This window comes from Cajanus cajan, chromosome 9 (assembly GCF_000230855.2).
Source record: "Cajanus cajan strain Asha chromosome 9, NIPB_CcT2T_4, whole genome shotgun sequence".
Lineage (NCBI taxonomy): Eukaryota > Viridiplantae > Streptophyta > Magnoliopsida > Fabales > Fabaceae > Cajanus > Cajanus cajan.
The window spans coordinates 54,309,914-54,332,654 of NC_138525.1; the positions used below are offsets into that span (position 1 = coordinate 54,309,914).

Here is a 22,741-nt window from a genome sequence, read left to right on the forward strand (position 1 = left end):
AATGCAAGGAAAATGGCATGTATCACTGTGGTGAAAAAATCAATATTAGGTAAATTCATCTATTTAATCAATTTATAATTATTTTTTAAAAAGAAAAAATACTAAAGAAAACAAGAAACATAATGGAAGGAAGAACATATATCATATAAAGTAAATAGGTAAATAAAAAAACACAATATATATATATATATATATATTATTTTTTTAAGTACGAATTTTAACTCTACTTCGTGGAAAGATTTTAATTATAGTTTTGTAATAATTAGTCAGGAAAAATGAGTTTTTATCAAGATTTCAATAATACAAGGATATTTTATCTTGATCAAATATATACTTATTTAAATCTCCAATGTTAAACTTTCAACTACAAATGAATTCAAATTTTTACTACTCATACATAATCATATTAGTTAATAAATACCATTACAATAATTTTCTAATCATAATAAATTTAAAAATAATATATATTACTATATGACTTAATCATCCATACATTGTCAGTATAAAGTTTTTTACACTGATAACTAATCAAATCTTTTAAATTAGTTTATTTTATTTTTATTTCATTAAATAAGCAACTGAAATGACACTATTAAGAGATTGGTTGCCAGTGTAAAAAAACTTTACACGGACAATGTATAGGTGATTAACTCTTACTATATTAATCATTATTATTTTTGTTAAACTATATATTTATATATTATATATATACCCACTTTTCCGATTCAGTATAAGTCACGTAAAAAAATTATAACTATAATTAAAAATATTATAAAATATATAAATAACCGATACATTATAATATTAAAAAATCTAAATGAATATAACGTCATTTTATATAATTGGAAGTAAAATTTTAATTAAAATATTTCCAAACAAAAATTAAAATATTAAAATGAATTAAAGGGCACACAACTAACATACATGTAATGTTAAACGAAATAAGAATGATTAATTAATATATCAATATTAAGTAGGTAGCATAAAATAAATTAACAAGATGAGATTATAAGGATACTCTACCAAATAATTATAATTATATTTATTATTAATTTTTAAAATGTGATAAATGGTTCCTCCCTCTCTTTATAATAATTTAGAGTTTAGGATTTAGAATTTACGAATAGAAGGCGAGAAATTTATTCCATGTTCTTATACAAATAAATCTCTCTTCCCCTTTTTTTTACATGGGTAAAACAAATTGAATGAGCGTGAAGGAAAGACATGAAAATCACTACCTATTTATAGAACTTCATGCATAATACAATTTTACTTCTTCAAGAGTTTTTCATAATTTTTTTTTGACATTTATCTTATCCTTACATAAGTTGGATAAAAAGCATTCCGAACCTTCTAAAGAATAAGAGTTTTTTTTTTTTAAAATAGTTAATTAATAAGTAATTTTTTTAATTGTGTATAATTTTTTTAAGGTAATTAATTAAAAATTTTAAAAAATAAATTATAAATACCAAAAAATGTTATATCCTTTTATTATTAGTATAGATTATTACTCTATCTTTTCCACTATTTACTTACCTTATCATTTAAAATTTTTTGCACATGTTAACCCGTCTTTCATCAGCGCACATATTGATTCCTTCCTTTGCATCCGTGCATATGCTTGTCTATTTCTTTATCTTTGGTTTTGTTGTTTTATTTTATATATATATATTATAAAATGGTCTATTATATAAATAATATAATATAAATTTATGTATATATATTTCTATAAATATATATTTTTCAAACGAATATTACTACTTAAAAAATTATGATCTTATATAATTTATATCAGCTCAACTTACTAAAAGAAATAAAAATCTTATTCTATTTTAACAAAAACTAATCATTCTTGTGAATGAAGAAACAATTTGATTAAGAGAAGTAGGCCTATTAAAAGTAGTAGGGTATTCTTGATAAGAAAAATAGTTTATCAATAAAGTTAATAAATATTATTCACATCAATAATATTGTTATAAATAAAAATAAAAATGGATAACTGAGTATCGTAATGTTTTTGTGCAACATGTTCCATGGGAAGTAGGAACTACTCTTCTATTGCTTAAATATAAATGCATGTTTTGGGATTTAGCTTGGAGAAGTACAAAGCATATGATTTGAATTGAAAGTGTTGACTTTCTCTCTGGTTTAAAAAAAAAAACAAAAAAAAACTTAACTCTCTTTAAATTAAGGATAAACATACTTTACTTTTCCATTTTACAAATTTATTCATTCTAGATGAATTCAGGTTTTCATGATTTTTCCTTTGCTATTTATAGAGCAGAGAGAAAAAGAAAGAATTATTTGCTTACTAGAAGCAAGTAAATTGGTACTGGAGTTGCATTAAAACCCTTTTTTCCTACCGGTTTACTAAACGAAATTACCAAGGATTAATCGAACAAGTTGGACAGGGACAAATTGCGATACCTGAACTAATTGAAAATTCTTTTTAGTGAGACCCGAACTACTCTAATTTGTTACTTGTTTAATAAACCAACCAAAAAACAAGATACGGAGGTTCTCTCAACCTAATTACCGATTACCAAACCCAACAAACAACACATTAATGAGAGCTTCCTAAACCTTCGAAAGTGACACCCAAACAAAAACAAATAAAAATATTCCTTCTCTTTTAGTCCAAACAAAATCCACCTCACGCTTCACAGTAACAACCCCACTCTTCATTTCCTCTGTCCCTAAATTTCTTCATAAAACACACTTCAATGGCTACCAAACACAGAAAACTCTTCCCCGATGAACCAACAACAACCACAAACCAAACCCAAGATTGCTATGGCCTTTGCCACCCAGAGTGCCCTTACAACTGTTACCCCAACCAAGACTTCTTCTTCTCTCCACCACCACCCTCCCTTTCAGAACATTCAAACCAAGTCAGCCACATATCCTCGTACTTGGTCATCCTCGTGACGCTATTCGCCGTCATTTTTGTCGTGGTGGGTTTCTACGTGATCAAAGTGAAGTGCTACGCTGCATGGTGTGGCTGGCGAGTCAACGGTTCCGTTCCCTCTCAATCCGACACCACCGAGGAGTTTCTCAACGAGAACCAAGTCGACCACCCCGTGTGGCTCATCGCCACGGTTGGGTTGCAACAATCGATCATTAACTCCATTACGGTGTGCAAGTACAAGAGAAACGAAGGGTTGGTCGAAGGAACCGAGTGTTCGGTGTGTTTGAACGAGTTCCAAGAAGAGGACACGTTAAGACTCTTGCCCAAGTGTAACCACGCCTTTCACGTCCCCTGTATTGACACGTGGCTCAGATCACACACCAATTGTCCCCTTTGTCGTGCTGGTATTGTCTCCAACAACAGTGTTACACCTCAAGCAGTTGTCTCCAATTTGGGTTCCACGGACCAAGAAAATGCAAACTTGGGAAGAATTCAAGAGACCCTTTTGGAGACTTCAAGGAATGAAGGTGGGCTAAGCATCAATGTTATCGAAACTGGTGCAGGGGAATCAAGTGAAGCACTAGAGTTGAATATTGATGAATCAAATTCTAAGGAACGGGTGAATGATCAAACAGAGATGGGGTCTGTTTCAATTGATCCTGTTTCGGTAATTGTGGATTCTTGTTCTACGGAATCTCAAAGCCATCATGTTGTTGATGATGATAAACATGATGACACAATTTTGGACACGGTTAATGGTGGTTACTTCTACTCAAAAACGTGTAAAACAATGCGTCGTTCGTCGATTGAAGAGTGTTTACACATGAGCCCGGTGTCTATGAAAAGGTCATTCTCCCGTTACGTGAATCTAAGCTCTAAACTCAATTCTTCCCTACTAGAGTTTTCAATTTGTTAGAGATGATTAGATGAACATAGCGTGGTGTGAGATACCGTTATTCATTGCAAGATGATGTGATGTCAATTTTACTCTCAGAATTTTGAGGGCACCCTGCTTAGGGTTGGAGTTTGAACATTGACAATGATATAAACAGCTAGCAAATTGTGGAAGAGGGAGGGATCAATTTTAATGAGATTTTGATTATGAAGAATACAATGTTAAGTGTAATTGAAGTTTTACTAAGCTGCGGCATGTGAAAATTACTCTGCTGTATGCTTGAATCACAAATCACAATGTGTAATCGCAAGGTAGAACAGGTTTGCTGTTTGCTCCCACTAAAGGGAATGACTGAGGTACATTTAAAAGAATTAAGTACTCTATTTTTTGCTTCTACCTTGTGTATTTGTAAAAGCTTGGTTTTTCTCCATTGGGGGTCATAAATGCGATATTTTTTATTATAATTTTTACTTTCCTCCCTACAACAATTTTGGGGTCTGATAAACTATAATGATCTGTAATTGAAGTAAAAAAAAAAGATAAATTTGTGTGATTCTGTTGTCCGTGATAAGAGATTCATTTATATCATGTGCATAATATAAAGTTAACCGAGTTTTAAATTGTAACTCTGGTCTCATCGCGGTTGTGTTGCTCCCTGGGAATTGGTGGCATTAAAGTGTTATGCAATTATAGATTTAAATTGTACACATGTGGAGCTCGGAGATATTTTAAATAACTTTATATAATAGGGGAAAAAAAGGTATTTTATCTCCTTAGTCCTTACATTATTGTTTTAGTTGTATTTTTTCATCTTCAAATATTAAATTAAGCATTACAGATCTTTAATTTAATTTAATTAACTGTACTTTTCTTTTGTCATCCAATTCAACGGTTGAGTTTAATAGAATTAATTACACATGTTAAGTCCACGATGTTTTGCTAAAATAATATTTTTAAAAGACGAAAAGACCCTTTACCAAATTTGAAATTCATTAAAAAAAAAAAAAGTAAAAGTGGTAATAAAATAAAGAGCAGCGACAAGAACTTTGGATTAAAGGGTATCAGCCAATGAAGGTTAAAGACGTGGTGAAAAAATGGTAGAGGAAAAGATAACGAGGAAACAAGTGCTTTTTCGTTCAAAAATGGCATTTTCTTTGTGGTTCTTCCTAAGAAACGTGAGCTTCAGAGAACTCCAGCACCAAGCAAAGCTACTCCAAGAAAAGAAAAGGTAGGTTATAATGGCTTTTTCCTAACATATACTAGTGCCTCTAAAATTATATATATATATATATATATATATATATATATATATATATATATATATATATATATATATATATATAATTTTATTATATTAGAATTAAGAAAAATAATTAAACACATTTCATTTCCATGATGATTTCATATAGAATGTAAAGTACATTTCTTAACATATCATTAATCACATTAATTATATATAATACTCTCATTTATTATCTTAAGAGTATTTTTGAATTAAAAACACTAATTTACTTAAAATTTGTTTATATTTAAGTTTAAAAAAAAATTAAATACCTTTTTATTTATACTAGTGAAAAAGAAGGTATTTTGTACCTCTGTGGAGTCATCCTTTGAATACAAAAATTATTAGTGGAGGTAGTACAAAATTTTAAAGATAAAATTTTTGTGAAGAAAGACCTTTTTTTATTAATTATTATCATATAATTTATGCAATTTTTATAAAGGATTAAAATTGTCAAAATAATGTGTACACTAAAACAAAGAATCATCTTTATATATAGGTATAGATATAAATTCAAAAAAAAAAAATTAAGCTTTAGCTCTCAAAATTTATTCTATTAAACAATTGCGGTCTCTTTATTACAACATTTAATATGCATTAATATTGTGATAATTTTTACATAATTAATTAATTAAAAATATTTTTAATATTATTTTTAAAATAACTATTATAAAATCAAAATTTTATTATATATAATAATTTGTGATGGAATGTTATGTAAAATAAATTATATTGTACGTCACTAATTATTTATTGTTACAATACTTTATTTATTGACCTTAGACATATGCGAGCTTACGAGCATGCAATTTCAAATGTAGATTTTATTAATTATATGCATATCTTTTTTTTTTATCATTATTGTCTTTTATTAATTTAATCATTTAAATTTATTTCAAATGGTAGGGTGCATCATCCTTCTAGAATTACATAATGGCTTGAAAACGATATTTTAATTTACAATGTTATTGTTATCTCACTTTTTGAGGTGCTTCTAACATAACGAAAAGATTAGTCATTATTATTGACAGTAGATACTCTAGTAACAAAAAAAATATATATAATATTACTGAAATTTGTTATATATATATATATATATATATTCATCTAACGGTGGAATGAAATAAAATCAGACTATAGGAGAATCATTTATATTGTACCTACCACCCCACACGCATAAGCCGGTAAATATGAATTTTATTTTATAAAAATAAGTGACATCCAAGTTAAATCCATGCATTAATTGTTAAATATATATTTTTTAACAATAGTGATAGAACATATGGACATTCTCAATATTATATCAATGGTATTCTAAATATATATATTCAATCAAATTCAACCTAATCCGAAATCAATCCAATAAAAAAAAGGTTAATCCATTTTTTATTAGCTTTAAAATTTTTAATCCAACTAAACTCGCATTGGTTGTAATTAAGTTAGATTATCCCGTCAATCATGTATATTAATATATAAAAGAAATATTTTTTTTAGTAATTATTTTGATCTCCATACTTGGGTGATTATTATACTTTTTTATTTTAAAAATTATAAAAAAAAAATTTACATTTTTTAATTAATTTTAAGAATTTAATCAATGAATTAATTATAATATCAATTAAATCAACATATTTTTATTACTTAGTTTTTGTTTTTATTGTATTTTTAATAGAGACACGAAGTGTCTCAATTCTACTAGTTATAAATAATATAAATTATTTTTATTTTACTTTTTTTAATTTTAAAATTTATGATTTAATATAATTAAAAAGAGAAAAAAAATGTTATAAAACTAATAATACATCAAATAATTCAAAAATTCATGTTCATCAATAACATTAAAATAAGTTTCCTATAAAAAAAAAAATAAATAAATATATAATACAATCAAATACAAATAAATTTAATAAATAAATAAATGACAAATAAAATACCAAAAGTAGATGTCAATAGATAAAAATTACAAATAACATAAGTTAACTCAATGGATTATGTCAACCATATTTTATCTGTCATTTAACATAATACATGTTTTTAAAAGTATATTAAAATATGAAATAATTGACAATCCGATAAAAATTCACACAATCGAAAGTTTGATATAAAGCTAATTTCTGTGATCAAAATACACAATAAAAATTAAAAATTAATAGAAACTCGCACAATTGACAATTTGATAGAAACTAATTTTCGTGATCAAAATGCACAATAAATTAATTTCCATAATATAGTGATAAAGCTAGTTTCCATATTATAGTTATATGATAGAGAGTAGTTTTCACAATATAGTCGTGTTATGGAAACATTCTTGGAAATGATTTCTATCGAGAAATAAATTGGCAAATAGTATCAAGAGGTCATCACCCCGAAATTGGCGAATAGCAGCCCCTTTTATGTGTAGTATCAGAATGGATCCAAATTCTTTTAAGGCCGATGATAAACACACCTCCAGTCTCGTATAAATATACCCCCTTTTTAAAAAAACATATATAAAATGTCTAAATTACCCTTTTAAAAAAAATGAAATTCCTAAATTTACACCTTCCTTTCCCGCACCCCCCTTCCCCGCACCCCACACTCCACACCCCTCTTCTTCCCAAAGTCTCTTTCCGCTCAATATCATTAAGTAATATACTTTTACAGTCATTCTGAATAAAAAAAAAGAACTAGCCCCACCATAACCAGCATAAGAAAGACTCTTTTACAATCATTTGCATTCCGGAAAATACTTTTACAGTCATTAGCATTCCGGAAAGTACTTTCCGGAATAGTAAAATTATTGTTCATATAATTCCGGAAAGAACTTTCCGTAATAGTAACTTTAATATTATGGAAAGTACTTTCCGGAATTATGTAACAAAACATTTCCGGAAAATACTTTCCGGAATAAGAATTTAATATTATGGAAAGTATTTTCCGGAACATTTTTATATAATTCCGGAAAGAACTTTCCGTAACAGTAAGAAGAAGAAGAAGAGGAGTGCCAGAAAGAGAAAGAAGAGGGGTGTGCGAGGTGCGGGAAAAAAAGAAGAAGAAGAGGAGTGCCACAAGGAGAAAGAAGAGGGGTGCACAATGTCAGCAGGTGGTCTTGTAAGAGAAAGACTCTTACTTGTTCTATGGAAAGAAACACTAGTACAAAAATGACTTTTAAAATCGGAGTTTTAAAATCAGTCATAAAGTAGCCATTTTAAAAGTGACGCGGTGGCCTGTACTGCAACAGAACGGCCCCAGAACGGCCAGTTCTACAAGCAGAACGGCCCGTACTGCTTGCAGAACGGCCCGTTCTGGTGTCGTTCCAGACTAAAGTTTACATGCTTATATAGGATAAGGGGGGTGCGGGGAATGGAGGTGTAAATTTAGGAATTTCATTTTTTTAAAGGGTAATTTAGACATTTTATATATTTTTTTTAAAAAAGGGGTGTGTTGATACGAGAGTGGAGGTGTGTTTAACATCTGCCTTCTTTTAATGGAGACTGATTTTACTACAAGCCCACAAGTGATTGCCCCCAAAATAAAGAAGTTATTTTTGGCTAATAATATATGCATCTCCTTTTTTTTTTAATAAGTACAGCTTCTTTATTTTTTTAAAAAAAATCTTAAAATATTTATAATTTTTTTATTATTTAAATTTTTAATTTTACATTTTAACTTTTAATTTATTATTTTTTCTTTTTACACACCTCTTTCCTTCTCTTTTATAGTTTTCACATGTACCATCTTGTCTTCCTCTAATTCTTCACCTATTTCAGTAGATAATTTTAGTTCTCTCGATTTTTATATTACTCTCTTGTTTTCTCATCTCTTTCACTTTTCACTTTTTCACGTGCACCCAAATCATAGAACTGGTAGGTGACAACATTGTAGATACGTGTAGCTTCCTCGACAGTTTCTATCAAACTAGACACACATTTTTTCTTCCAACACTTCCTTTCCTTTCACCTCTTCAAAAACCTTAACATTAAGTTTAGTGTTATGAAAAAGACATTTTCACTATTCTAGAGTACTATACAAATAGTGAAATCAACAAGAAAACTGAAAGAGGAATGGAAAAAGAATAATATAAAACTAAAAATTAAAATTACCTACCAAAATAGGTGGGGTGAAGAAAAATTAAGGGGGTGCATATGAAAATAAGGGAAAAAGATATGTAAAAAAAGTGTTAAATTAAATGTTAGGAGTGTAAAATTAAAAAATTAAAATTAATAAAATTAAGGATATTTTAAGAATTTAATTATTTTTTTTAAAAAAAGGGGGTGTACTTATAAAAAAAGGAGGTGTATATATCATGATCCGTTATTTTTTGCTTGGATTAGATGGTGGGCTGATAGAGTAACTTATTCACAAGCACCAATGTACCATGGTGAAGCCCAGAAGGCCCATTCCAGGCTTTCAAGTTCAGAAGGAGGCTTCTATCTTACGCGGGCTTCAAAAGTGGACTGGATTAATTTTAATGTCTCTCTTCGGTTCAAAAGCCTAGATTTGAATGATTATAACTACATTTATTCATATCAAAATAAATTATTTAAAACCATAATACTGATCCAAGAAAAATAAAACTGATTACACTGCTAATTAAAATAACTAAAAGCCAAGAATATGTAATTTAAGTTTTGATTTTCGTGCGTAAAACAAGATAGATTCACATTTTTGTAGTGAATCTATGTATCCTTGTATTGGAAATCTAGAACTAATCTTTTTAAATAATCATATTCATTTAAGGAGCCCACTTCTTTCAATATATACTCTTTTATACATGTCAACATGAAAATTGAATATCCTAGCACACACTTAAGGAAAAGAATTACCTATTTATTATTGTACCGTCTCGGTCGTGGGCCGATCTGATCTCCTTAACGGTGATAGGACGTCAACAGCCCTATACTCGGAAATTACCCGACTTGGAAACCAGGCCCTAAAACCTCTCGCCTTATGGGCACTCGGAGATAAGGTGACCATGATTTCCTACTCGGTATTAACCCGATGTAGGGTTCAGTAAAAGCCTATTCGGTCATAGCCCGACTAGGCTTAGCGAGCTCGATTCCTCTTGCCTACCAGGGAACCACTCGGCACTTATCTCGTCGGATTTTCGGTATAGACCCTGTCGGTCGGACCCCGACTGAACTCGTTCCCGTTGATCTCGCATCATCGTGATAAGAACGGTTAGGAAAATCCCTTGATCCTCGGGGTCTAAGAGGCCCACGAACAACGCACCATAAAGCCTTAAACCCTAGAGTTGAGACGGCAGAACACACTTTTGAATGCTCTGGCTTTGAGGCACGACCTAGGAAAAAACCCTAGTCCACCCCTTGGCCGGAACAATTATTGAGTTTAATTTTTATGCATTATCATTTAATACTGTCAACCAACTAAAAAATTAACATTTTAAGATAATTATTGTAAAAAAAATTATAATATATGAAAATTTATTTTTTGAATGACAATATAAAATTCTTTTACATATTATTAGTGCATAAACTATTTTCTTTTTCTTATTATACTTTATACAATTTGACTTGACAATATTTCTTTTGTTTGATTTTTTCTATATTGTATAATTACACGTTTTAGATGAGGCCCGTTTTACCGATATACAAAGCATTTTTTCTAACATATGGGATATTTTTATTTTAAATAAATTAATAGCAAACATTTTTTTTTTTATTTAAAGACCAAAAATTTAAACATTAATAGCCCTACGCATGGGTTAGCCACCCTAATTTTAGGTCATATATAGATCATTGTCATGCATCTATATTGTTATGGGAAAAAATTGTTGTTACATGTCACTACAAGAAATGTTACATATAATGACATACAAAAAGTGTCACTATAGGTATAATATATGTAAATATATGTCTATTTGACATATAGTGTTTGTACGGGTAGGGGCGTTCGACCATCTCTGGTCGGCCGCCGAATGGCAATACTTGGTGGCCGAACGGCAATCGGCCACCAGGACCGAACTATCATCACTCATTGCTCTTAACCCATGATTAGGGGTTAATCAGATGATTAAGGTGTATTACCTGATACGGTAAATACGTTGCAGGGCCCATGGGGTCCAGGGCCCATAAATGTCAGTATAAATAGTTCAGGTCAAAAGGTAACGTCACTGTTCATTAATTATCCTAGATATATGTGTTTGTCCTGACTTGAGCGTTGGAGTGCCTTTTGCAGGTACCAACCCCTCTATTCACATCGGATCGGAGCACTCGTTCGACCTTCAGACTACGAGAAGATCATTGGTGTATCCCCTTTGTACGTACAGTGTTTATTTTTAATGAGATTTAACAACATATTTTGTTTGTCATTATAATCTATGCTCATATTTCTTATTAACATATCAACATATATTATAGTTATTTGGGTAAAAATAATTTTTAGTAACATGTATAGTGTCACTATAGGGTGTGTGTCACTATATAACAATTTTGTTGTAGTGTGTTAGTCAATTTTTATGTTCTAAATTTATAACCTCTTTCATGATTTAACATTTTCTGTTTATGAAAATTAGAAACTGATAAATTGATTTTTTATCCAAGGCATATTTTCTTCTTATCCAATCGAATAAATTGATTTTATTATGCAGAAATCAAACTAGATTGAATTAAACTTGGTATTATATTTAAATCAATCAAAATTCACAAATTACTTTATTCAAAATTTCGAACCTTGTTGCTATTTTTTTTTAAATCTTTCATAATAATATAAAAAAAATCAATCCAAATGCAATTATATTTTGCAAAAAAAAAAATGTAATGTTTTGTTCTTTACTATTGAATTGGATGATATCTATAAAAAAATAATTCAAATCAAAGTATAGCCCTAATTATATGCATCCGCGAGGCATATATATGTTGCAGTTTTCTCAAATTAATTCATCATTCAAGACTTTTATGCAATTGTTGTCTCTTATTTTTTGTCTGCATTGCAACTTGAATGCAGCATAAAATCTTGGTCAGTTTGCAACTTTAACTAAATTATTTATTATGGGGAGAAAGGTGTTTTGCTTTACGAAATCATTGGCATATTATATTACGAAAAGTCTATCTGGGTAGAACATTCTGTTCCCAAAATTTTACTTTTAGGTCATATCATTTGCCACAGAACCGTAATGAAGTGGGGAACCTTTTCGAATCCTCACGATTCGGAATTCCACTTTTGTTTGCCAAACTTCGCCATCTTACCTACAAACCTATAATTAATTATAATCGGTCAAGTAGACAATAATCTTCCTCTTCAATCCAACTTTAAATTAATCACACCCCTTACATTTTTCTGGATTAAACTTGAAAAACTCATTCTTTCTCTTATGAGACAACATTTTTTTTTTCTTTTTATGAGAAGTATGTTTGTTGGAATCTTATAGGATTATTATAGACGGTAACATTTTTAAAAATATTTATCAAAACAATATATTTAACATTGTCTGAGACTGAAATTCAACATTATCAACTAAACTAGAACAATTGTGTAACTTATTTAGCTATATTTAGTAAACTCTCTTCTCTCCATTAATTTTATTTTTTTCTATCTATAAAATTTGACCCTAAAACATTACTTAATGAAATTTCAGAACTACTTGAATTAACAACTTTTACATAACTAAAATAATTTTGTATTAATTGGTTAATTCAAGCGCTCAATAATTAGTCAAAAATGTTTTGAAATTGGTAGGTTGAAGTAAAAATTTGGCTCTTAGTCTAAATTAAAATTTTAAATTTAAACGCACGTTTTAATTTTACGCCCAAAGTTCGAGGTTAGAAAAGGGAAGACAAGAAAACAACAAAATCAATTCATGTTGGGACCCATTGAATGAGCATTGCGAAATGGACTATACTAATAAGCTGGCAAATATGGCTCCACTGGACATGTCTCGAATGAATGAATAACACAGGTAAGGACGCCCCTTGGAAAACTTCTTAAGAGCATGGTAGGCACCCTTTATAGCTCTTTCTTTTTTCCCCCTAAAGTAGCAACACAATCTAATGGATTTTATGCAATTGATTTGAAAGTTTATTAAATAGTTTTACGGACAATAACTTGTTTGGATTTGCGGGATAAAACATAAAACACAACGCAAGATCCATACAAAAATAAAGTATTATATAGGAATCAAACCCTATTCTCTTCTTTACAAATTCAACGTGTATTGCCCACGTAAATGGGTGCTTAATAATTGCAATTGTGTACAGTTCAGACATACATGGTCCTATAAATTCTTTATAAAAAAAAAAAACAAAAACGCACAAATTAGCTGTGGATATATATGGTCGTACCGTGATTTGTCGATACATTCCTCAAATGGTCCAAAGCAGTCATCAAGGTCTCTCTGCATGCGGTTTTATTAAATAACATTGGCATACTACGTACATAGTATTATGGTTACCAAAATCTATGGGCTCATACAAGTAGCACCTTGTATTCAGCCTGAAAATAAAATGAAGCAATCTGAATCTTTGTAGAAATGGACGTATACAGTGTACCAAAATAATATAGCCATGGCAATTGCAAGACATACCGGTGGATTAATTTAATTAAAAAAATGGACCAATGGCTCGTTCAATAAGAAGTCACCAACTCGCCATACTACCAAATTTATATAAAAAAAAACATTATTTTTAGAAGGCATAATATTTTCATATATGTGTGTGTGGGGGGGTGGAATATTAACTCCCCATCAATTATGACATACAATTTGTAATAATGGAAATATATTGACACCATATTATGGATTCAAAATTTTGTTGATCATCAATCTTATATTGCTTCCTCTTTTGAAACTCCGAACCGGGTCATCGTTTGTGTTTGTGCAACTGCGTAGCAGACAAAAACAAAAGGTGCCCAAAACTCCAAAAAATATTCACACGTCAAAGAAAATTTGGAAGGTGTGTAATTTATATATATTCGATGCTTTTGATCAATCAATAAGAATCATTAATGTTGTTATCGAATATTTATAATAATTTTGTCAGGCTCCAGGCCGGTTCAACTGCTAGGTATTAAAGTTTAGGCTTTAAGTTTATTAAAAAAAACATTTTTTTTATAATTTAACAAAATAAAAATCACTTCTTTTTTGACAAAGAGTTTCTCATATATTGATAAAAAAAAATTAACATATACATTTTTATTTTAAAAAAATCTCAAAATTTGATTTACCTCATTTATAGTTGGCCCTGTTGGGTACCAGAGGGAAAATAAAAACTGCAACAGCGGAAGCACACACAACAAGAGAAACAAATTAAAGAAACAAACTCAAAAATTAACGTGGTTCGGCACTTCTTGCCTACATCCACAAACAAATTTTTACTAGCAATTTTTACAAGGACAAAATTGCAAAACCTCTCACAAGTTTTCTGGAAAAACTTGGAAACCTTACACTTGCACACAACTACCCAAGTCCCCAATACACTCAAAGGAACCTATGTTGTTGTGGTGAGTAAACACAAACCCTCACCCTTTATTTATAGTAGTACTCTACCACTACCCTTCTTCAAACTACCCAATGTGGGACTTTGGAAGGTACCCACACACTTTGGCACAACACAAACTACTCAATGTGGGACTTTGGAGGATACCCACACACTTTGGGCACAACAGGCCCGTGCTGCCAGGCTCTAATTTAGATATTTATAATAACCAAACATTGACCTAAGTCTTATTGTGCTCCATTTGATCCTTTCTAGTTTCTTTAAAATTGAAAGCACAAGTTGAGGTGGAAAATCTATTCTATATACAAAATTGTGCGACACAAAAAAGAAAATTATTGCAAGTGTCATCTTAAAAAAAAAAACTGAAAAAAATACTAATTAAGGAATACTGTTCTATTTATATATAAAGTTATAAAATTAGAAGGAGAAAACTTAGATAAAATGTTATATCTTTTGAACCATTCAACAATTCCCACCAATCAATAATTTTAAATAAAATATTTCTTTAATTTTAATATTTTAAAGTTTTAAAGGTTTGGAGATTTTTTTGACTAATAAATTTTAGAAGAAGTCATTTTTCAAAAGAAAAAACGCAAGTTACCACACTTGTTGTCTTGTTATGTCGAATGAAAAACATGTGGACTAAAAGGAGACTTTACATGAAATAAAAGAATTACAAAAAGTGACAATTAGAGGAGGGTTCAATGTATATCAGAATGTTATATTTTTAGCACATACATTCTAGGAATACAGAAAGTAGAAAGGCACAATAATAACATTTTGAGAAAGTTAAAAGAAAGTCTAGGTCAGATAACTTTATCTAAATTCTCGTTATTGTTATATGAGAGTATTTTTTTTCTTCAGTCAATTTGAAATTTGAATGATTTTGGATTTTGATTTTGTAATCCAAACTTTCCTCTATATACATATGTTGCTACAAGCATTTGATCGATTTGTGGTATTAAATACATAATTTTTGTTGTATGTTATTCATTAACTTTATTTTTAAAGTTTCTTCAAAGAAAGAGAACTAGAACATCTTGGTTAGAGTAATCCTACTTGTCCTATTTAACTCATTGAGTAAGGTCAAATTGAACTTATTCTTTTCGGCTCACAAATAAAGGATTTAACCTAATCTAATATGGTTTAATCTATTATTATAAACAAGGTAGCCACCAATATTTTACTTTAGAATAAAAATTTAAAAAATAGTTTACAGAATCAAAAAAAAAATTGAGTTCAAGAATAATTGTAAATAAGGAATAAATGATAATGAAGAATTCAAAGTATCTTCCATTGCAATAACATTGTGTTTGGTGGACTAGAAATAACGTGAAATGGAGGAGATGGAAAGGGAAGTATGATGATTTTTTGGGTGTAAGGAATTGACACTACAACAAAATTGTCATATAGTGACACACATGTACACCCTATAATGATACTATACATGTCACTAAAAATTACTTTTACTCACATAATAACTACAATATATGTTGGTATCTTATTAAAAAGTGTGGGTATAGACTATAGTGACACACAAAATATGTTGTTAAATCTCATTCAAAATCAACACTAAAATTGTGTGTAACTATATGTCAAATAGACATATACTTACATATATTGTACTTATAGTGACACTTTTTGTATGTCACTACATGCAATATTTCTTGTAGTGTGACAAGAATTAGTGAGATTACGGTATATATAGGTCCCACAACAAATTTCATGCCTTCAAAACTGTGAGGATTTGAGAGAAATTTGTTTACATAAAATTGTGACGTTCAAAATCTCTCTATTGATTACCTTTTTGTTATACATGTGAGTTACTACTTTTCATCCTATTTGCTCTTAATCCGCTTGTACTTCCTCCCATCCCAGCAAGCTCCCTCCATTTTCGTTGAAACCTCAATCTATTACTGCTCTCACCCTACCTTCCAAAACTCGAAGTATGGTGGGATCATAAATCATTATGGTGCTATGTTATTTGTGTATTAGAAGTTACCATAATCAACTATATGGTGGGATCATAATTGACACGTTAAAAGGTCTATGATATATAGTAAAGTCACATAATTAATTATGTAACTGTTGTAAAAATGCACACTACAATACATATTAACATAATTCTTTATACCCAATAGATAATCGATTGTTACTAAATTATATATAAAAGTAAAAATCCTTATATATACTTCAAAAACATAGACGATGAATAAAATGATATAACTATTTAAATTATTTATTTTTATATAAATCTTAAACTATGTATAAAATTAATTTTAAAATATCAATTTTTTCTATTTTTTACCTAATTTCATCCAGTCAAATAATCTCAATTTTCACTTTATTTCACATATTTCCACTCTTTCTCTTTGATTGCTGCCCATTTTTCAAACAAAACGTAAATAAAAGAAAATTGAGTTCATGGTAAGAAATAATCAATTTTATGTTATGGAAAAACGTTGAACAAATAGATACCTCTATATTTTTCATGATATGATCATGATTTTGAGAGATATAATTGATTTGTAGGTGTTTTTTTTCTTTAAAGATATAAGATGAAATCAGAATGCAGAGGAGTCATTATTTCTAATATCATCTTGAATGATATAATTTGAATAGAGAAAAAAATGTTATTCTCATTATTGAAGAAAATATATACATCTGTGACTTGAATACAGCAGAAAACAAACTAACTAATCAATGTAACACAAAAGGTTAAAGCTAATTAAAGCAAACTAACTAACTACCGGAAAAAACTTCCGGAGTACATAACTGATTCACTTGAATGTGTAATATCTTCTTGAATGAAATAGCGGAACTCAAATTAAATTAAATAGACCAGACATATCTTCGTTTTTAGTTACATACGTATGTATCATCATAGACGAAAACATGATCTTTACATATCACTGATACCATGCCTCCTGTAAACCGTAGAGTCAAACATGCCATGGAATGGTCAATTTTCAGAGGAGTTATGTTATATCGGGTTTCGTGGAAAAAAGGACAACCAAAATCATGATGTACAATTATACACTAGCACGTATAATAATGTTAGATCGATGCCAATTATTTCAAACGTAGAAGGATTTTTTAATTTACATACAATGTATTAAGATGAAATTCCATTCCTTCTTTTTATAGGCATAGCACTCTTTTCTTTTCTTCCCGTATCAAATGCGTGTTTTGAAGTGGCATGAGGGAATTATTTAATACTGAAATGTTGAAAATAATTGTAAGAGGTCCACAGACATTCCAAGGAAATTAACGATGGTCATGCTCTGGAAATAACGCTAATAATTCACAAGTGGATACACAGTTCAGTATGGGGGCCTCCACAACATAAATTGATTGTCGCTTCCAACACTTTTTTTCCCTCTCAGGCTATATTCTTTGCAGCTGGGAGAAAAGCAAAAGAGGGAAAAGAAATATAAAATGAGAAAAGAGTAAACCTATACTTTAATTAGCATCTCCTAGCTTATTGAAATGGAACATTTATATATATATTTCGTTGAGACTGATGCATGTACATGACTATCCCTTGTTCTATATGCCTTCACGGGCCAAACCCTGCAAACTTGAACGCGTTTCAACAAGGGTATCAAAACAAAGCTGTTTTGCACAATTATTGATAAATAAAAAAAAAGGGTGCAATAGCCATTTAACGTTTCCAAGTTTAATTCAGCTGAAAACAGCTTCCTCCTGGACCGTGCGTGATAATTGATGCACAGCAGCTGCAATATCATCCACCGTGTTCAGCTGACACCCCTCTTCTACCTGTTTAAATAATTAATTAATACAAATTGTTAAATATTTTAAATTAATCAAAACTGAACAATGAGAAACATTCAATCCATTTTCAGGAGTAAATCACCTCCAGTGAAAAAAAACATAACATGGTTAGCTGTCGTCATCTCACTGTTTATTTATTCTTTTAATAAACCATCAATTTGGTGGTCGAAGTACTATTTTCTCTTCTAATTAGTCATTAAAGTAATAAAATTATAGAAAATTATGCTATATAGTCTACAAACTACTGAAAAATCCTTTAAGTTAACACCTCAATACTAATAAAATATATAGCTGAAAATACTAAATTGATAATTTTTTTAATATTTTAAGAACTTCTTATATAATTTTTTTACTTTAAGGATCATTTAACAGAGAATATAATAGTTCAGGGACTAAATTGATCATTTTGTAAATTAAAATAATTGAGTAAATGTCACATAGAAATTGCCAAATTAGACAAGATTATAAATGATTTGTTTTTAGACTACCTAATAGACTCCGGTTTAATGAAATCATAACAATAAAAACAAATGATATGATTTTGTTAAATCGAACACATGCTGTTATTAGTCCAAAATTTAAATAAAGCTCTTTAATTTATCATGGTGTCATAGAATTTTTCATAAATAGATAAAAAGAAGAAGAAAAAATGATAAATATGATAAGTGTTGTAATAAAAATTAAAAAAAAAAAAAAAAAAGAAACAAGAAAGTAAATATAGGTTTTCATAAAGATTAGAGTAGAAAGAGAATTAAAGAAACGTAGCTAGGTAGGAGAAATTAATAGGCGGAAAGTTGAACCTACCTTAACACTAACTGAAGTAAGGACCATATCATCAACAGTGGTGACATTAAGGTGAAGAATCCCGAAGCCAAGACTTTGAAGCCCAATAACCATCTTCAGAAGCAACCCGGGTTGTTTCTTGGAGAGTATCTTTATGTTGGCATGCCCATCCACCAAGGTCACTTCAATATCCGCGACGGCCCATGAGTGGTTCCGCGTCATGTTGGCCTCGCACGTGCCAGGGTAGCCTCTAGTGTTATGCGTCGCACGTGTGGAGTACTGAGGGAACATGAAGAACTCAGCAAAGGGGGGTGAGACAGAGTCAGAGAAGCCATTCACCTGCCCTTGCTCCTGTGCTCTCTTTTGGCACTTCATGCACTGCAGAAGCTGCTCTAACTCCTTCACGAAGTTAATCGCACCACCAATAATAGAGGCTTGATCACCCTGTTTTGTTTTGGAACCACGCATGTGGTACGGTTAGTTTCTATTTTAACATTAACATTTCCGAAAATTTGCCTAACTTGAGTCAAATCAATTGTAAAACAAATCAAACTCGTGTACTTGTGTCTCAGATTTAAAAAAACGGCGTCATACTGTTATGCGTCGCATGAATTGCAATTGTTTGTGATATCAATGATCACCATAAAATTGTGACTACATCACCAAGAGCAAGAGCAGAGTAGTTCAACTAATTGAGTTAGACCACTTTGTTGGTGTTAATGATGAAATGAAGAGTGAGGACTAACCCTTTGAACATAAGAAGGAGGCATCAAAGATCTAAGCACAGCGAGGTACTCGTTCATCTGTTTCCTTCTATTGCGCTCAACTGCAATGTGGGTCATCCTCTGATTCTCGATCTCCTCCTTGTTCTTGGCGCTCTTGGTACGGCGTCGTTTGCGGCGGCCGGTGGCGGCTTCCGCGGAGGAAGGAGGAGGAGGAGGGAAAGGTCCGGGGTGGGAATGATCGACGGTGCATGGTTCAGGGGAGGAGTGTGAGTCCCATTGGTCTTTGACATTTTGCAAGAGCGAAGGAGAAGATGAATCCCAATTTGCATGCAGGGTGTGGTCTATGGTTCCCCCTCCTATTAAAGAGTACAAGTAGTCTTTGCAATTGTAAGTGAATGGATCTTTTGGGAAAACCACGGCCTCTAGGGCCATTATTTTTGAAGTGGGGAAGTGGATGTGTAGCTCTCAAAGGAGACACCAGTTTGTTAAAGAGGAGAAAGCAGAGACGAGGGGAAAAGGTTTGAAAGAGAAAAAAAGACAGAGAAAGGAGGTTGTATGAGAAAGTTTTGGGGTGAGATGAAGAGGTTAATGATTAGATGATGGTGAGAAGAGTTTTGGGAAAGAACGGAAGATGAAGGTTAATGATTAGATGCTAAAAAGAGTTTTGGGAGAAGATAGGAAGGTACTGCTAAGTGCTAACTTTACCAAAGGCCAAGGCAGGAGCACTAATAGAGGAAACAAAGTAAGCCTTTTATCATGACCTTAAGAACAGAACAATGCCCTTTTGCCTTCAAATCTCAAAAGTGGATTCATTGCTCACACAAACAAAAAGCTACAGCCCTATGCACGTGAGGTTTTTCGTCGTAGTAGACCACTTCCATGATCGCACGAACTTAACCACCGGGGAACACACACAAAGATTCTCTTCACAATTTGTTAATTCCTCGAATTTATAATAGTACTAACAATAGACTAATGACCTTCCCAACCCCTTCTCATACCACATGTCAAGAAGTGTACCATTTGGGTCTCCCGTTTATCTATTAGACTTTTTATGTTTACACATTTAAGTTTAGAGGGCTGTGTATTATTTTGATCACTCGACCATGTACAAGTAGATCATCCATTTGTCAATTTAACTAATTCTTTACGTGTCTTAATTTTAGAATGAATTATTCTAAATTCTAAATTTTAAATCCTAAACTTTACAATTTTTAAAGTGAGAGGAAGATGCACAATTCACAAGATCCCATAATATTAACAATGCATACCGAGTAATAGTCATAAATACTATGATTCAAGGAAACATGAGTATAGGATGTTGTCATATGTGTTTGGAGCGAAAGAATAAAAGATTTTAATAGGAATTTTAGATCAAATATGTAAGACAGAACACACATTAGAATTAAGTTACACTAATTTAAATACATAAGTAATACTAATCATTAGTTGTTTTCTTATTCTTACAATCTGAATTTGAGTTTATATTCAATCTTACAAAAATAATTTATAAGTGATTGGTACACAAATTTTTTTACATAATAAACATTTTAAATAATTATTTTTAAAATATAACTCATTCTCACCAAATTAACCTAATAAAAATAAAATAGTGTTTTCAATCATAATTAATTGTCCAAGTAAATATTAAACTTTAGCCTTTAATTAAAGAGTATAATTGTTAAACAACTACTAACAAATTTTATTATGATATTTGGTTATTGAATTGCATTATTCATAAATATATTATTGGTTCTAATATTATTTTTATTATCTCTCCATTGTATTAATTATTTTTATTATACTGTTTTCTTTTTCCTTTCTATGCTTCTTTATTTATTATATAAAAATTTATGGAAAAAAAATCCCATTTTAAACAGGATAGCATAGTAATATTTGATTCGACGAAAATCATGTCCCCCTGTATTGTGAGTTTTGTGTAGCACGAATATATAAATCAAGCAACTTCATTTAATATAGTTGCTGTAAGAGTTGTAGGATGAAAGTAAATCAATGATTTTATATCTAACTGTAGATAGAGATTGTAATTAAATCCAGGCTCACTAACTACTTGCAAAGGTTTACAACCAAAAACAAAAACAAAAAAAAATGCTTGCAAAAAAGCTGTCATGATAGATTATATATAATTTTCATATTATTCTATTTTATTATACACACACGGTTTGACCAATAATCAACGGTTGAACCATTAATTCATTTGCTTTGAAATGAGCTGATGGGTTCGTCCAATCTATATAGTGGCCCACTTGTATTAAAACATTGAATTAATCCAATTTTAAAGTGTTAAGCGAAATCATGACACAAAAATAAGACTCCTAACATACATTTATGAACGATATATCACACACCTCGTCCTTAATTGTTGCTGCATTCAGGAGTATTATTGTTCAGCCTGGAGCCCTTGAGTTATGTGCCAAAGAATCTTGTTCGGATAATATACATATATTCAAATTTTATTTTATTATCATCGTTGTAATTTTTATTCATAAAATAAGCGTGCTAAAAAATCTAGCTCATATAAGACTCTTTAAAATATATTTAACATATAATAGAGAACATGCTGAATATATACCTCTAATTTAACATCGAAGTCCTTGTATGCATTTCTACTAGAGTCAAGAACATAATGAATTGAAGATAACTTAAAGATCATTATGCTTATTAACAAGGTGATTATAGAGAATAAAACAAATATATATATATATATAATAGTTTATTTCGTTGTGTTAATTTGTCAAATGCTACCTTGGCTACCACCTTTCCTTTTTCACAATTAAGATTAATTTTCTGCATAGTTTTTTTCTTGGAAGAACTGAAAAAATAAATGCATGTAGAATCAAATAAAATATAATTCTTCAATGTTTTGTTTCTGGAAAACTTGGTCTTATTCCCAAAATGCAA

At 30.3% G+C, this 22,741-nt stretch overlaps 2 protein-coding genes and 1 long non-coding RNA gene across 3 annotated transcripts; 2 read left to right on the forward strand and 1 right to left on the reverse strand.

Moving 5' to 3' along the window:
• Nucleotides 1-2,626: 2,626 nt before the first annotated feature.
• LOC109792877 (RING-H2 finger protein ATL54) lies at nt 2,627-4,267 on the forward strand. Its single transcript, XM_020352332.3, has one exon. The coding sequence runs from the start codon at nt 2,724-2,726 to the stop codon at nt 3,822-3,824; it is 1,101 nt and encodes a 366-aa protein (XP_020207921.1). The 5' UTR covers nt 2,627-2,723; the 3' UTR covers nt 3,825-4,267.
• A 12,864-nt stretch (nt 4,268-17,131) lies between these two features.
• LOC109795426 (transcription factor bHLH96) lies at nt 17,132-20,854 on the reverse strand. The gene is made up of 3 exons (XM_083063570.1): nt 19,841-20,854; nt 19,112-19,538; nt 17,132-18,292 (listed from the first exon to the last, which is right to left on the reverse strand). Exons 1-3 carry the CDS (start codon nt 20,249-20,251, stop codon nt 18,201-18,203), a joined length of 930 nt encoding a protein of 309 aa, XP_082919696.1. The 5' UTR covers nt 20,252-20,854; the 3' UTR covers nt 17,132-18,200.
• Nucleotides 19,427-20,979, forward strand: LOC145951701 (uncharacterized). Its single transcript, XR_014429596.1, has 2 exons — nt 19,427-19,565; nt 19,667-20,979. It is a non-coding gene; the product is annotated as an uncharacterized LOC145951701 (long non-coding RNA).
• Nucleotides 20,980-22,741: the final 1,762 nt, after the last annotated feature.

Coding starts and splice junctions, on each gene's coding strand:
- LOC109792877 (XM_020352332.3), top strand. CDS start 2,724: ATGGCTACCAAACACAGAAAACTCTTCCCCGATGAACCAACAACAACC.
- LOC109795426 (XM_083063570.1), bottom strand. CDS start 20,251: ATGGCCCTAGAGGCCGTGGTTTTCCCAAAAGATCCATTCACTTACAAT. Junction 19,539..19,840: donor CTCCTTCTTATGTTCAAAGG/GTTAGTCCTCAC, acceptor AAAACAAAACAG/GGTGATCAAGCCTCTATTAT. Junction 18,293..19,111: donor TTCAGTTAGTGTTAAGGTAG/GTTCAACTTTCC, acceptor TTAAACAGGTAG/AAGAGGGGTGTCAGCTGAAC.